Source organism: Pristis pectinata, chromosome 26, assembly GCF_009764475.1.
Source record: "Pristis pectinata isolate sPriPec2 chromosome 26, sPriPec2.1.pri, whole genome shotgun sequence".
Taxonomy (NCBI): Eukaryota; Metazoa; Chordata; class Chondrichthyes; order Rhinopristiformes; family Pristidae; genus Pristis; species Pristis pectinata.
The window spans coordinates 22,325,873-22,342,872 of record NC_067430.1 but is presented as its reverse complement, the minus strand read 5'-3'; the positions used below and the strand labels follow the sequence as shown (position 1 = coordinate 22,342,872).

General features: G+C 40.3%; 1 protein-coding gene across 1 annotated transcript in view; it reads left to right on the top strand.

Annotated features, from left to right (window-relative positions):
* The window catches only part of prdm16 (PR domain containing 16), a 416,607-nt gene extending 413,105 nt beyond the window's left edge, over nt 1-3,502 (top strand). The window contains exon 18 of the mRNA XM_052039002.1: nt 2,818-3,502. Coding sequence (XP_051894962.1) covers nt 2,818-2,952 — 135 coding nt within the window. The 3' untranslated portion in view covers nt 2,953-3,502. The remainder of the gene's footprint in view (nt 1-2,817) is intronic.
* Nucleotides 3,503-17,000: the final 13,498 nt, after the last annotated feature.

Sequence of the window (17,000 nt, the reverse complement as noted above, 5' to 3'; positions counted from 1 at the left end):
ACTTAGGTTCTTGGGCCCTTACTGTTCGTTATATACATTAATGATTTGGATGTGAATGTGGGAGGTATGATCAGTAAGTCTGCAGATAACACAAAAATGAGTGGTGTTGTTGATAGTGAGGAGGATGCTTTCGGAGTACAAGATGTTATTCATTAGTTGCTAAACTAAGCAAAGCAATGACAGGTGGAATTTAATCCTGATAAGTGTGAAGTGATGCACTTTGGGAGGACTAATAAAGGTGGGACATACACAAGGAATGGTAGGGCCCTAAGGAGTATTGCAGAAAAGAGGGACTTCAATGTACAAGTCCAGAAATCCTTGAAAGTGTCAGCACGGGTAGACTAGTTGGTTAAAATGGTTTACAAGATACTTGCCTTCATTAGCTGAGGCACAGAATATGAAAGCTTATGGCACAAATGTATAAAACTTTGGTTAGGCCACAGCTGAAGTACTGTGTACAGTGCTGGTCACCACACTTTCAGAAAGATGTGTTACAGTGGTGAGGGTGTAGAGGAGATTTACCGAGATGTTGGCTGGGGGATAGAGTGTTTCAGTTATGAGGAGACACTGGATTATCCGGTGCAAATTACAAACTGCTGGAAGAACTCAGCAAGTCAAGCAGCATCTGTGGAGGCAAGGGGATGGTTAACGTTTCAGGCCGAGGCACTGCATCAGGACTGAGGGTGTAGAGGGAAGATAGCCAATATATAGAATGGGTGAGGCAGAGGCTGTTGGGCACAAAAGAGCAGTAAAAACAACAGAGGGAGAACAGTGGGAGAGGGACTCACAGGAATCTGTTAAAGAGAGGAAATGAACTTCTTCAAGTGGGCTTGCCTGGAAGAGAATTTGCAGTGGAGTGGTAGAACGGAGTTTGTTTTTATTGGAATGAAAGAAACCAAGGGGGACCTGATAGAGGTACACAACATCATGGGAGTCTAGATATTGGGGAACTTTTCTAGGTAGCAGAGGTGTCTAAAACAAAAGGGCACAGTTTTAGAGTAAAGGATGAGGTTTAGAGAGAAACTGAGGAAGAACTTTTTCAACCAGAGGATAGTTGTGACCTGGAATGCACTGTTTGAGTGGGTGGTGGAGGCAAGTAGTTTTACAACATTTAATAAGTATCTAGATGAGCACTTGAAGCACCAAGGCATAGAAGGCTACAGATCAAGGGTAAATGGGATTAGAACAGATAGGTACTTGATGGTCAGCATGGAAATTATGTGTCAAAGGGTCTGTTTCTTTGCTGTCTGACTCTTTGGCCCTTTGGAAATGTGAAACAGTTGTACAAAATTCTCTGCAACTGTCCTTTGACTGATGCAGAGCACTTGCCACAGACTATATATACCTACTTACATAATTTTGTTTTCATATTTTGAATGTCAGTTGTAAAATCTTGCTGGCAAAATCAGCAAACATTAACATTATGTAATGTACTTCAGGTGGCCTGCTTAACCTTAACTTGCATTCAAACATAGGTTAAATCATTGGACATAAAATGGGGTGTAAAATTATATTAAGCTGAAGTTTCTAGACTTAATATTTTAATATGTTAAAACATTTTAACTTGAAAAAAAAACAAGTTTGTTTTCTTATACCGTAATGATTTATCTGGACACTAGTGTAAGAATACCTGAGCAATCATCCAAATACATTGGAAAAACCCCGACTGCACATAGTCAACACATGATGTTACCTGGCATTTGAACATACTCAGAATTAGGCTGAGATATCTTTGGATAAACAGCAAAATAAGAGCATGCTCAGAACTTGCCTGCCTTTTACTAACAGCTTCACTAATACAGCTCCTGATCTTGCTGTAACTCAGACTGCCTGTATATGATTCTGCATATTTTTTCCAAGTTTTACTTGATGAAACCATCTTGCTCCTAATGTTGCTCCACCTGAGAAGTGGGTTTTGGCATTCTGTGCTGTTCCTCCTGACAATTCTCTACTGCTTGAGGTGGGTTTTGGTTGCTGGATATAGAAAGCCATTGGCAAAGTCTCAGTTATCTCACTCTCATTCATGGACCATCCCGCAATACAAATTACATTAAAAACTTGAGAATTAAAAGGAATTAGCGTTTGTCCCCTTCCCCATATCCATAAGAATGCCTTGATTCTGAGGATGGTTGGATGACCTTGTGAGATACTGAGCCATATGGTACAAGAAGATTCAGTGCTCTGACCTTGAATTAACTGATCCCAAATATCATTGTAGGACAATTGGCTGAATTTGATTGGAGGTGTTGAGCTGGGGGCAGAATTGGCTGAGGACTGGCCCTTTTTTCTGTGAATCAAATAGTTACATGGACAAGGCACTGAAGGGCAGCACGGCATGTTGAATTCTACCTCAACTGGAGTTGGCTGAGAGAACCAAAGAAAAAAGGCAAGACTGGTGGGCAAAACAGCAGAAACCGTGACATTATTCATCTTGATTTAATAGTGCTGTTGTTCCACTCAGACACTGGTGTAACCTGCCTCTTTAGTTATTAATGAAGTGAGACAAGTATCAGCAGCTACAGGGCTGCAGGGGGTCTCACGGATACCCCACAGCAACTCCCATTCACACCCTTTCTCTGGAGTTTTATCTACTGGGCTCACAGAGGATGATTGGATAAATCCCCACAGAATTTAGATGGATCATATCAAAGCACAGAAGGAGGCTCTGCAGCCCATCAAGCCAATTCTTTGTTCCTAAATCTAACATATTAAATGTTATTTAAATAACATTTATGTATTAAATGTATGACTGTTATTTTGAAAGTGTATAATAATGATATTTTTTCTTCTTCCCCTTCCCTTCACCAAACATTGCAGACTTATGCCATGATGCTCTCATTCTCTGAGAATACTTCTCTCCATCCATCATCCCAGAACTCTCTGGATGCTTGGCTGAACATAGCAGGAGCTACACCAGAGCCGGGGACCTTTCACCCAATCAACCATGTCTGAGAGAGAGAGAGAGAGCGAGAGAGAGAGAGAGAGCGAGTGAGAGAGAGAGCGAGCAAAGCGAGATATGGCCCTGATGTATTTGGGAAGGACAGTAATGATGGGTGGCAGCTGTGGTGGCTCAGGAGCTGGGGGATATCAGGGCAAAGCTACTAAAAACTGTTACCCCCGATCTCCTCCCCAGCACTGTCTGTCAAGCTAAGGAGGCCTTACAAAACTTCCTTTCTTTTGGTCACAACTGAATTATGTTGCTGACCTTAAATTCCATGAGATATTTATTCCTGTTACATAATATTTTTGCACAGATATACCATTGGGGCTTCAGCTTAAAAAAAATTTAAAAATTGTTAAATACAAAGGGGCTAGTCAAGCTGCAGGAAGACAGATGTAGGTCCCATAAGAAAGTAAGCCTGCTTGTTCATCCTTGCTTTTACATCATCCTGTACTATTATAATTTTAAGTTATTTGAGAAATAAGCAGGGCAGGCAATTTTGCAATAATTAACCTGTATATATTAGCCTGCATTCTCTCACTCTCCCTCCCCCACTGCATCCAAAATATCTCTCTCCTAGGCATTATATCTTTTCTATAAGAAACAGTATTGTGTCTTGTACTCTTAGCTGTCATGAGAGTGATTTAAAAATGTTAATATAATTACCTAGAGAAGGACCAAAAGTTATGTAATGATGTTGTACAATAACTGTCAAATAGGGAGAGTTGCTTGTGCCAAATAACATAGGTTGTCCTTCTAGTTGCCGATTCCCAGACAATCAAATTTTGTTTTTATTGTTTATTTTATTTAGTCGTAGTCTTTATTGAATTTCTTCCTGTCCATTAGTGTTTATGTCCTCACTATTTATTCCTTAGACGATTTCCTCGCAGACGCCCCACTTCAAACAAAATAATGTAGTCCAAAAAAATGTGAATTTCTTTTACGTTAACGTTTTTTGCGTGGCATGCATTGTGGAAGTGCCAAACCTTTGAGAGAACGAGGGCGGTGAGGGGTTTGATTTTTTTTGAACTCAGTATTTTTATTTAAGAGTGGATCCTGTTGTTAGATTTGATTTTTTTACAAAAAAATGATTGAAAAGAACAAACGGAAAATAGGCCTCAGCAGTTGCCATTTCCGTGGTAAATAATTATAGAGAGAAATTAAAAGAATAAAGAAACCTTTGCTTTGTGAAAGCTCCTGTAAATACTTATGTAAAAGCCAGCAATTTCTTTTGTCCCCTGGAGTGACTCTATTTGGTGCTGAGTGACTTTGCTGTTCCTCTCAGAGACTGTGGAGTCAAGGAGGACATAGATTCCATGCAGTTACTACTTTGCACAGTTGTCACAAGTCCCCTGTTTTTCTTTAATAATGAAGCAAGCCAGCAGTGTAAATGTTTTTTTAGAAAAAAACTTGGAGAGAAAAAGTATATTTTTTTTCTCTTTTGAACAATTGGTAATTAGACAAATTCCAGCACTTTGTGAGCATGACACTCCCAATCAGTTAATTTTTATTGTTGCCATGTTTCACTTTCTTTTTATGGTGTGACGCACACCTGCCTTCCTTGAAGTAAAAATCCGCAAGGATCCTACATTGGGGACAATCCTGCTTTCTGAATGATTTCCAAAGAGCTGGAAGGTGTAAACATGCAAGAGCTGGGCACATCCTTGTGCAACAGCACAGGAGAACCTGTGCAAGAGGTGAGTATAGCCTCATGTTACAGAGCCTCAGTTGGAAGTGACTTGTATTTTCAAGAGGTCGTATTTGAAGAGGTTAAATTCTGATCAATTTTACAAAGAATCTCTTTATCTCACTTTTTGGAAAAAAGCGTGAATTCTGTCCTTTTATGGAAATGTGGGAATCTTACACCTACAGCCAAAACCTATAATCTTTCCCTTGAAACAGTCCAAGTAAGAGCATTAATTATGGCTAATTAAATATATTCAATTTTCCTTTCCTTGGCTGTGAAATAGCAAGCTATTCAATCACCTATAGTCAATTAGATCAGCGCCACTGACCGGAAGCATGTGAAGTGATGGCTGAAGTGCCCTTGTCAGCACAAAAGGTACATGGAACAAAACAGCAGTCACTCTGTTCAACTTCAAAGTGATCCTGTGGTCCACATTCATAATATACTTCAAAATCTAAATGACTGAAGATAACTTCCATCCACGTACCAGAGACAAAAACCCCGAGAGCTCTAACCAGGATTTGGCTCCATGGCCACCGTTTGTCCTCTGTTATCTCTCCCAATTAGTCATTCTTCATGGGCAAGCCCAGGCAGGGAACACTGATAGGAGAGTATTGTAGCCAGCTCTCTCCCAACTTGTAAATGGCATATTCATACATGCAAACTTTCCAATAATGGTGATGAGGAAAAAGACTTTTAGTCAAATATTTTTCTGTGAACCTAGAATACATAGGCCAGTTTTAGTTTCGCTACACCGAACCCCAGTTCTGACTGAGCTCCATTAAGCTTATGGGAGGGACCTTTACAATTAAAAACAAAACTCCTTCTGGTTAAATGATTTTATATTCCATAATAGCTCTGTGAGTCATAATCCTAGGTGTCCTCTCAGTGAAGTTCAATGCTTACTCAAATTGACGAGTTTTCTCAGGTCCTGGTTGCTATTTATGATCTATTCTGTCCTCAGGTTCTACTGCTTATTTTTATGGTCATTCAAAATCTTCAACATCCTTCCTCATTGCAACCTCGATTCCTCATTCCAGCTTTTATTCTTCTTTGTAATCTTCATCCTCAATCCCAATTTTCATCACCAATCCTCACTGTCCTTCCTCCATTCCTCATACCAACCTCCATTCCTCATTTTCATCTTCATTCCTCTATTTACCATATTAAAAAAGAACTTGGTTACGAGACTGAAAGCCACATTTCCAAATATGTTAGTCACAAAGTAAGCAATATACAGGGAATCATGGTGTTACAAAGATATAGTAATATATTAAGGAAAGAGACAAAACTGGAGCAAATGAGTTTAAATGTAGGCAAATGGGAGGTTTTCCACTTTGAACCTCAAAAGGAAAGAATTGAGTACTTTCTAAATACTGATCAGGTTGAAGCTGAGGTCAGTCAAAGGAACTTGTATCCCATGTACATTCGTCTTTATAATGTCATGTAAAGGTACAAAGAAAAAACAGAAAAAGCAAATTAAAAGCTGACTATACATCTGGGATTCTTGGGACAGAATTTATACTACAATTAAACAAAACACTGGCAAGGCCACACCTGGCATACTGTGAGTGTCAATCCTTGGGAAGAATATATTAGCTTGGAAGAAGTGCAGTGTAGATTTGCTGGAACTATACCTGGACTTGACAGGATAAATTACAAGTAGGGATTGCACAAACTGGGATAAGCTTTCCTGGAATTTAGAAGGTGAAGGGTGATTTGTTCACAATACCGAGAGGAACTGATAAGGGTAAACAGAAAACTCTATGTGCATGTCAGAAAGACCAAGCAAACAAGGAATAGGCTAAAAATGAGCACCAGGTGTTTCAGAAGTTAGGAAACACTTGTACATGCAACATATGTTAAAAAAATTGGAACTTTCTTCCTCAAATAGCAACTTATTCTTTGTCAGTTGCTGACTTCAAATCTGAAATTGATGCATTTTTATTAACCAAAGCTATTAAGAGAAGCGGAGAGAAGGCCAGTGTATGGAGTTGGATGACACATCAGCCATGATCTCAATGAATGGCAGAACGGACATGAGGGACTAAGTAGCCTATTCCTAATTTCTTTCCCATGCTGGTCTCATTCAACCTTAAGGCCTATTACCTGAATGAAGAGCCATACTTAACAGACTTTTGAATCTACCTGATCAAATATTCTGTCCCAGAAAAAATACTCACTAGAATTGTTGGGAAATATTTTAGATCACCATTGTAGAATCTGTTTTTGTTAATGTTTAAGTTCCTGACCATTGGAAATTGGAGCTGCAGGTCAGCTAATTGGGGTTTTACGCTTTAATTCCTCCATCTACCCTATTTATTAACTTTATTGGAAGATAAGTAGCACTTAGAATGTGAGGGCACAAGACGAAAGATTTGCAGAAGTCCAACATTCCACTGCAGCTTCCCTCGTAACCAATCATTCCTGGTTCTTTCCTCACACTGGGGAGAGGGGTCAATGGGAGGACATACCTTCAGGATTCTGAGATGTTCCCGCCATTGTGGAAGTCAATAAAGATATTTCAGGATGGGAGAATTAGGTGAACTTAATATTTTCCTGTCAAAGGTTTATGCTTTACAACAATGCTAAGGTCTCAACAGACAGTCCTGGAAATGCCATCCCAAAGAGACTGTACCTCTCCTCACATAAGGAAGAACATCCTATTCTTTCACTTGAAAGAGGGTGGCTAATGAAAGGTAGCCTTAAAGAAGAAAGACCAAAATTCCATAAAACAATATGCATTGGATCTAAGAGACTTGTGCTTGATATATTAGAGAAACCTGCCACAATGATAATCAGGCATGATAAGGATTCAGTAATTCAGAGTTCCTGTTATATATTGCTTTAATGTGGGTTCATTTGATCTTTAGTGAAAGTGGGAAACAGGGTTATATGAATCAATAGCACAGTTTACTCTGTTCTCAGTTTTCATTCCCATTGCCAAAATCCAGTTTCACTCCCATCGTTGTTTTGCACTTGCATATAGGGTGTCTTGCATGTTCCAAGATCATCCTAAATTAGATCTCTTCTCTCAGTCTCATTCTGGTCTCTTTTTCATTAATATTTATTACTTTCATTCTAGACTATGGATGCCAGAGGTAGTTTCTCTCCCTGCAAGTCCCACTGCTAGTAGACAGTCTGTAGAAAGAGCCTTTGATTAATTTTGCCTTTAAATTACGTCAGTGATCTAGGTGCTTAATAATAAGCGGCATGATTTTTGTTAGTCACACAAGATTTTACTTTGTTGTGATCTCATGTCAGAACCCTTCTGGTCTTGATCTTTAACATGTCACTTAAATGTTTCATTTTTTAAAAAATATTGTTAATCCCAAGAAGTACTGTTGACACAGGTGCACTAAGGGAAGATGTGAAAACTTCCCATGAAAATTTCACTGCTTTGTTGAGTCAGGTTTATATCAACCACAGTGAGATGCACTTGTGAATTCCTTGCACTGAAGGTGGGGGAGGGGTTGGTGGGTAAGGGTACAATAGGTATCCCATTGCCCTGGAGTTCAATGAATTCCCCTACTCATGCATCAAGTGACCCTTTGTCATTCTTTAGCGGTAAAGTTGTTCTAAGCACCAGGTCTACAAGAATCATTTGTGTGTTCTTAAAGAACAAACCTAAGATTTCACTACACCTGATGCACTAAGGAAGTCTACCCTTGCATAAAGGATTGCTGGAAAGAACAGAGAGTGAGATAAGCCCAGTTATGTAATCTACACATATACCTGAATTCTTTCTCTACTTTCCAATGTAGTTGGGGTACAGAGAGGAGGGGGGAAATGATGACCTTAAATGGATTAAAATAAGACAAATACCACAGTTCTATTGCAGGGTCAAAATTGGAAATTAAAGCATGAGAAGCAGATACAAGTTGTGTTGTTCACAACTAGGTCACATGATATACAATCGTACTATCAATTTGCACTTGGTCATTTGAGCCCTGGTAGGCTTAACATGAAGGAAACAGCTAAACTGTGTCACCCCCACCTTGCTCCTCCCTCCCCAAATAAGCCCCAATCTCTATTTATGTCCTAGGTTTGTCCATATGCTTCCCAATAAATCATTTGTGCATATTTTTTCTTGGTTTTGACATGTTTTAAACTGTGTGGTGTTTAAAAAAGATAGTCATTGTAAGTGGTTAGAATTCATTAACCAGAGATGTTTAAAGATTACAATGATGGTGCTTGTTTCCTTTCTGTTTGGATTGTATATTGCTTAAAAATGTTTTAAAAAAAAACAAAATCTTCAACAAAAAAATCTGAAAAAATGGCTGTGCATGGCTTGTGTTTAGCTGTTGGTGTGTTTCTCGTGATGAAAATACTGTAGGGATGCACTTACTTGTATATGTGGTTAGGCATTGTCCAAAGTTAGGAGTCTTTAATTGCCCAAACACAAAGGGGCGCTTTGTTAATAAGCTGAATAGTTTAACACAAAATACATACACACACACATACACACACACACGCACACATACACATAAATCTTTGCTTGTGGAAGAGTCGAAAGAGTTTAGCAAAATGAAAATAAGTGATTCACAGGGAAAAAATCCATTCATTTTGATGCTTGTGATACAGTTAGTACCTGGAGTAATGAAAATAAAATCCAACCTGATTCCTATGTTAATGATGTAGAGTAGGAATGTATACCAAATGTAATCTTTCGAAATGCTACAATGAATTTATACACAAGATTGATATGCAATAAACCTGTGTGCTTTTTATATTAAAGGGCTCCAGTGTGTTTTTCATGACTATTGGATTGTTGGTCTTGAGGTTTCTGGAGAAATTAAGGGGATTATGAAATATATTCCAGCCACATGATGCTAATACCAGACATTCCAATGCCCATTTTCTTGCCTTGCATTAAGAGCTCCAATACCTCCAGTGGTAGTTCTGTTTTATGTGGTTGCAAGGATCTAGGAGGAAAATTGCCTAAATCAGATCAGACATGATCTTTCTGAATGGCAGAACAGGTTCAATCCTGCTCCTATTTGTTATGCCTTTAGCTGAACAGACCACTGTGGACCTGAATAGTACAAAACAGCAAGGTCTGACTGTATGATATTCAATCTGCCCTGAAAACATTGGAAGATACAATTTCTTGCCATTCCCATGAGTATAACATGAAAGGAAATGTAATAAATCAAGCATCCCCCTTTCTAATTGGAATCCAGAACCCCAACCCCACTCATCAATATGTGTGCATGAAGAATTGGGATATCACAGTTGGGCCAAATCCTGATCTCTTTCAACAACTCTTGAAGGAATCCCTGATGATTCCTGTAGACTAAGAATCATCTAAATGCTCCTGCACTGTTATTTCCACAGAGTCCTAAAGATCTAGTCTTGCTCCCCTCCAACATCTACCTGTTTGCATGTGCACTGACAACACTCACCTTCACCTCACCTCAACTTCTTTCGACTCCTACACCATCTTAAGTTTGTCCAACTACTTGTCCAATGTACAATGCTGGGTGAGCAGAAATTTCCTCTAAATATTGGGAAAACCAAAACTCTGTCTTTGTTCTGCATCACAAACCCCTTTTCCCAGCCACTGACTTCACCCTTCACTGTAGCTACTGCTCACAATATTTTGTTTGATGCTGCGATAAGTTTCTGACCAAATATCTGCTCCATCACCAAAGCTGCCCATGGCTTCTTCCACAGCATGGACTGATGCCTTATTGTCTCAGCTCACCTGCTTGCCTCCTCCATGCCTTTATTTTCCTATTTTACTGCTCCCCTGGTCAGGCTCAAATCTCCTCACCTTCATAAATTTGAGCTCATCCAGAGTTCTTGGCAGCTATATCTTAACTTACAAGACCAGTTCAGCTATTTTCTCGGGCTTGATGACCTAAATTAGCTGCTGGTCTGGGAGCTCCTCAATTTTAAATGCTCATCTTTGTTTTCTAAACCCTCTGTGACTGCCCTCCTTGTCTCTCTAACCTCCTTCAGCTCTGTAACCTTCCAAAATAATGGTGCTCTCAACACTGGCCCTCCAGCTTTACCCAGTGTTAATGATCCCAAGCACTGTTTGCCATGACTTCAGCAGTTAAGCATGCTGGATTACTCTCCCTGAACCTCTCTACCCATCTCTCCTTGACTTCTCATAATATCTCATTATGTGGCCGAGTGTTACCATTTTTTTGATGATTCTCCTGCCCTTGAGACAATGTGATAATGAACAGACATTCCGTTTCAGTGATAATGTTGAGGAACAGAATTTGAGTGGGAGATCAGGGAAATCTACTCTTCTATGCTTCTTGTAGTATCCAAGATACTGGTAGTACTTTGGGCTGATGTTTCATCTAAAAGTTGTTACCTATGACAATGTCTCTGGAGCATTGCACGAACCCATATATTTCTGGCTCAGCCATTTTGTCATGAATGAGCATGGTGCTCTTTCAGACCTTCTGCCATTCATGCTAAGATAAGGTAAAGCAGAGAACGGGGATCATCTCAAGGAATGTCTAGTCTGAATGACTCTACTACTCATTGGATCAACTCAGCAACCATCCATAAAACTGCCCAGGAGTGGCACCCTGCCCTGAGAAGGTCATGGGTTGAAGTCCCACTCCTGAAACTCAAGCACATTTTCTAAGCTGACACTCCACTGTAGTGGCAAGGGCGTGCTGCACTATCAGCAATGCTGTATTTCAGCTGACTTTAAACTGAGGAGTATTCTGCCCTCAAGACCTCTGGCTAATTTGAAGAAGAGCAGGGAAGTTTTCCCCAGCCTGTTGGCTATGGTTTACCCCTCAATAAACATCACCAAATAAAAACCCAGTCTGTCTAATCATTTATCTCTTTGCTACCTGAAGAGCAAATGGTTGCGATATTTGGATATATAAAACAATGCTGACTATACTTAAAGGCAATTCCACCTAAGGGTGTTCCTGCAAGATATAATAAGAAACAATGTAAATGCAAAGCTTTCTTTCCTTGTAAGGTAACTTGTCTAGATGGTCAGATGTGTCTGGATCATTGATAAATGTTTTATTATTTTGGCTGTCATCTTGTTTTCATTCTCCAACAGAGGGTGATCATTCTAAAGCTGTGTGAAGTTATTTACCCTGCTGGTGGACAGGTTATTATGTTCCACATAAACTTCCTTTGTGCATTATTTTGACAATTTGTGACTTTGTTTAAAAAGTGAGTTGACGACTGTGTTAACAAAAGAACTTTTCATACAGACATGCTAACCAGTGTCCTGCCAGTTGGAGGCTTAAGCCTTTGAATGCCAACAAGAACAATGAGTACCCTAAAGGATACAGTAAGGTAGGAATCTCAAAGTACTTCAGAGACAAGTCATGGAACATCCAAATAGTGAACTCGGATCTAGTTCAAACTACCTCTGAAGGCAACGGTACAGTGAGTGCTCTGACTCCTTGGTATCTGTTTTTCAATGCTTGTACGTTACTGATTGCACAAGGGTTTATGTACTAAAGCAACAGCAGATGAAGATAATAATGTGTCCAGCACTCTCATTAAGAGCAGCAATGGATTCCAGATATTCCTGAATATGGGAAAATATTGCAGTGCTGAAGAGGGAGGATGATTAAGGATAGAACCTGTTGAGAGTTAAGAGTGATTACACTAATAGGACAATTCCATAGGTTGACAATTAGTGGGAAAGGTATAGAGGAGCAAATTTGCAAAGAAATTGCAGAGATGTGTAAAGCCATGGAGGAGTGATCATAAGAGACTTCAGTTATCCATATTTAAACTGGGATAGCAATAACATAAGAAGCAAAGAAAAGGAGAAGTTTCTGAAGTGTTTTCGGGAAAACTTTTTTGATCTGGCCTCCTGAGAGAGGCAGCATTGCTGGACTTGGTTCTGGGAAAAGAGTCACACCAAGCAAAGCAAGTACCAGTGAGGGAACATCTAGGAAACAGTGATCACAATAATGTAAAATTTTAAATTGCCCTGGAAATGGATAAAGATGACTCCATGGTTAAAAATTGTCAATTGAAGAAGAGACAATTTTAATAGGATGATATCAATTTTGTGTGGGTTAACTGGAATCTAAGTTAGGTATGGAAAACTTTAACTGAACAAAAGGAGGTCTTTAAATTGGAGATGTTTCGGCTCCAGTCTGGATACATTTCCCTGAGAAGGATGGAAAGGGAAAAGTAAAGGCAGAGCTCCATGGATAATACATAGATAGAGAGTAAAATGGAGCAGAAGAATTTGACTGACTAAAGTTCAGGGAGAAAGTTAAAGGAAATAATGAGGCAAAGAGAGAACAGGAGAATGGACTGGCAGTAAACATGAAAGAGATTGCAAATGTTTTCTATTGATATGTGAGAATGATTCTAGGATGAGAGGTGAAGCCCATCAGAAACCCAAAAATATATAATTTATTCATGGAGGCATAGTGCATGGATGAAGTTTACATCTGTCTTTATCAAAGAAACTGATGCTGGTGCTGTCTTAGCAAAGAAAGATGTAGTCGAGATACTGAATGGGATAAAAATGAATAAAGAGGAAGTACTAGAAAAGCTAGATGCACTTAAAATGGATAAATCACCTGATCCAGATGAGATACATCCAAGGTTGGTGATGGAAGTAAGGGAGGAACTTGTAAAAGCCCAGGCCATAGTCATATAACACCTATAGGTTCAAGGGTGGAACCTGAGTACTGGGAAAACTGCAAGTCTTACAACCTTGATCAAAAAAGGGTATAGGTACAAATCCAATAATTACAGATCAGTCAATTCAATCTCAAAGGTTATGAAACAATAGTCAGCACAGAATTTGCAGTCACTCGGATATGTGTTGACTGATTAGAGAAAGCCAGCATGGATTTGTTAAAGGCAAATTGTGTCTAATTAATTTGATAGGATGTTTTTATTGAATATCAAAAAAATCTTGAGATGCTGGAAATCTGAAATAAAAACAGAAAATGCTGGAAACACTCAGGTTAGGCAGCATCTGTGGAAACAGAGTTAACGCTTCCAGTTGAAGAACTAGGTATCGAGGGCAATCACTCATACCTCACCTCTAAAATTCAATTCTTTGGTAGAATTTTTGTTTTTGTTTCTGATTTCCAGTACCTGCAGTTTTTTCTGATTTTCATAAAATAGACATGCATGCACTAATTCATACAGAAACATATATACATGTGCATGCATGTACATATAGACACATGTTCACAATTTATATACAACTAAACACAAATGCATGCACAAACAAGGACATTGAAACACAAACATGCTTAAACAACAAACTGAAACAACACAAACACACAGGCATACAACCTACATGCACACATGCCCCCCCCACACACACACAAGTACACAAAACACAAATGCAAGCATGCTCAAATGCACTACATGCACAAATACATGCTGAAACAGCACACACAATCAACCACAAATATGCACATAGAGACACACATTTGTATTCAGGTGCACATGAACAAATACATAGGCATCTGCATGTACAAATATGCACATACATAATCTAACACAAAATGTGCACACATTTAATTGTGGATATATGTATATATATCCACCCATGCAAATAAGATTTCTTTATTAGTCACATGTACATAGAAAAACACAGTGAAATGCATCTTTTGCCTAGATTGTTCAGGGGGCAGCCCGCAAGTGTCGCCACGCATATACACTTCACACAAAACACAAACACCCACACATTTCTACACAGCTGCATATAAATACACAAGCCATACACAACTTAAGACTCACATATGTGCTAACACAAACACTACATATAGAGAAGCACAAATACTCTCAAACACACACAAGACAGGTATACACTGACGTACAGTATCTGAGCATACACACAGGCACACAATTCCAGGCAGAGATACACAAATACATATCCAGAAATACCAGCATGAGTCACCTCACAGGTACAGACTTGCACACATTAAAAATTACACATCAGTAATATTTTCTCACAGTTCAGATTGCAAAAACTGCTTTTGTTGGTGATGAATTTTTGAGTTTCACTTTCTGCCAAATCATATTATGCCTTTGGCTATTAACTGGGGAAAGTTTTTTGAAGTTTTTCTGCTTCCCAAAACTTTATTTGTTTTTATTCAGCATTAGCACAAATATCACTGTGTGGCATGTGTTTTGCAGCTCCACTGACATTCTGCTTATACAACAACTTTTAATACCAATCTTGGCTTTATGGCTGCCCTCTCATCTCTGAATGAGGAGCTTGTGAATCCAGGTCCCACCCTTGAGACAAAACCACTAAATCCAGGCTGACTCACTGATGAGAGAAGTGCTGTGTTAAACCAAAATACTGCCCAACCTCCAAAATGGACAAAAAAGATCCTAGGGAACAGGTGAAAAGCTGGAGGGTTCTCCATGTGGATCCTGATTCAGCCCTTCCCCAAAACAATTTCACTTGTTTCCTTTTGGTTTGTGTTTGTGTGAATTTGCTGTGTAAATCTAGCACCACAAATCGACCGGATTAAGTTGAAGAAATACCTAAGCAGTTGTGAATGGTTTTTAGAAATTTAAAAACCATATGTGAACAAAAGCCCAAGTCTTTTTTAACCCTTACCAAGTCAGATGCCCTTGCAGACTGGACCTGTGCCTATTGGATGAAACCAGGCATACAACAGGGAGTATCTGGTTGAACAGGTTACCTGTACTGTGAAACAGCCCCATACAGTGATATGGAATCCCGGTGTCGACAGGTTTAATGTGACAGCAGGAACAATAAGTTTTACTACAGTAATAAAGCATCCTAATAAAATGTTCATTTTGAAGTTTGACACTGAATAAGTGGATGGGGTTGCAGCTGTTCGAAAGATGGACAATGCAATGGGGGGGGGCAAGAGGGGGAGGGGGGTGGCAAAGGGTGAGTGGGAGATAGGCAAGAGGAGAGGGGGAGGAGAGGGAGGGGGAGGAGAGGAGGAGAGGCGGGGAGGAGGAGAGGCGGGGAGGAGGAGAGGCGGAGAAGAGAGGCGGGGGAAGAGAGGGGAGGAGTAGAGGGGGAGGAGGAGGGGGAGGAGGAGGGGGAGGAGGAGGGGGAGGAGGAGGGGGGGAGGAGGAGAGGGGGAGGAGGAGGGAGGGTGGAGGAGAGGGAGGGTGGAGGAGAGGGAGGGAGAGGGAGGAGAGAGGGAGAGGAGAGGGAGAGGAGAGGGTGAGAAACGAAGCGAGAGGGGAGGAGGGGTGAGGGGGACGAAGGAAGGAAACTTTTGAAGTGTTGGTTGACATTTTCCTCCCATCTAAGCGATGGGCATCCAACTTGCAGCTTTGCTTGGTGATGACGAAAGAAACCAATTCTGGAAAGACAGAATCTGCCACAAGTGGCAAAACTGCAAGACCCGTTGGGTGATGATGCCAGGCTGTCTGTGGTTCTGCAGCCTTGCTTACAGCATTTGTGTCCACAATGGAGCTATTGAAACCACTGATCGTTATGTTCATCACAGCTATTGTTGCCATCAGAAGCTTACAGTTTAACTATAATCACTGCTGAAATGCAGGAAATGGAGAAGCCAATTTTGTGCAGGGCAAGTTCCCACATAACAGATATAGAAAACAATGGAAATACCCAGCAGGTCAGGCATCATCTGTGGAAAGAGGAACAATCAAAGTTTCAGGTCTATGGACACCCCCACCACCGCCCCATGTTAGAATTGAGAAAGAGAGAAGTTCATTTCAGTAGGAGAGAAGGTGGGGATGCACTGTGTAGAACAAAGGAAATGTCTGTGATAGGATGAGACAAATACTTAATGGCAGTACTTTGAGTCTTGGTGAACACCTTATTGAAGACTGGAAGGGAAAGAGAAACCATTGAGGATGAACAAGGTGAAAGGGACAGGTGGAAATCCCACAGGGGGGCAGAGGAGAAATTATCACGTTGACATTCCTGGAAGGGAAGTGGCAATGAATCCAACAGTCTGGTACTGTCCTGACAACAGCTTTTGTGATGTTGATTGGAGAATAATTATTGGCTGAGTCATCAGCTCTTCTTTGACGCAGTATCATAGGAGCTTTTATATCTACCTGAAGAGGGCAACACAAAGTGACAATAGAAAGGGAGCTTGGCAGCTGATTGGGGCTCAGTCACTGATGGGAGAATTGTTACTGATATGGAATGACTGAGAGAATAGAATTACAGACATTTTGGAGGGCTACAGAGCTGGCCTTGTGTTTGGTTAATGTTGCCAAGGGACAACATGTGGATGAGAAACAGGAGAAGAGTAAGGATGGAATTTTGGAGGAGAGCAGAGAGAACAGGGCAGTGCAGGAAGCAAAGCCATTGCTGGGGATTCTGAGACAATTCCAAATGTGGTAACCAGAGCAGGGTCTCCCTGCAGTCTGCAACAGGGAATGTCATCTCCAGGGTCCTCCTCAATCATCTTCCCCCAGTGG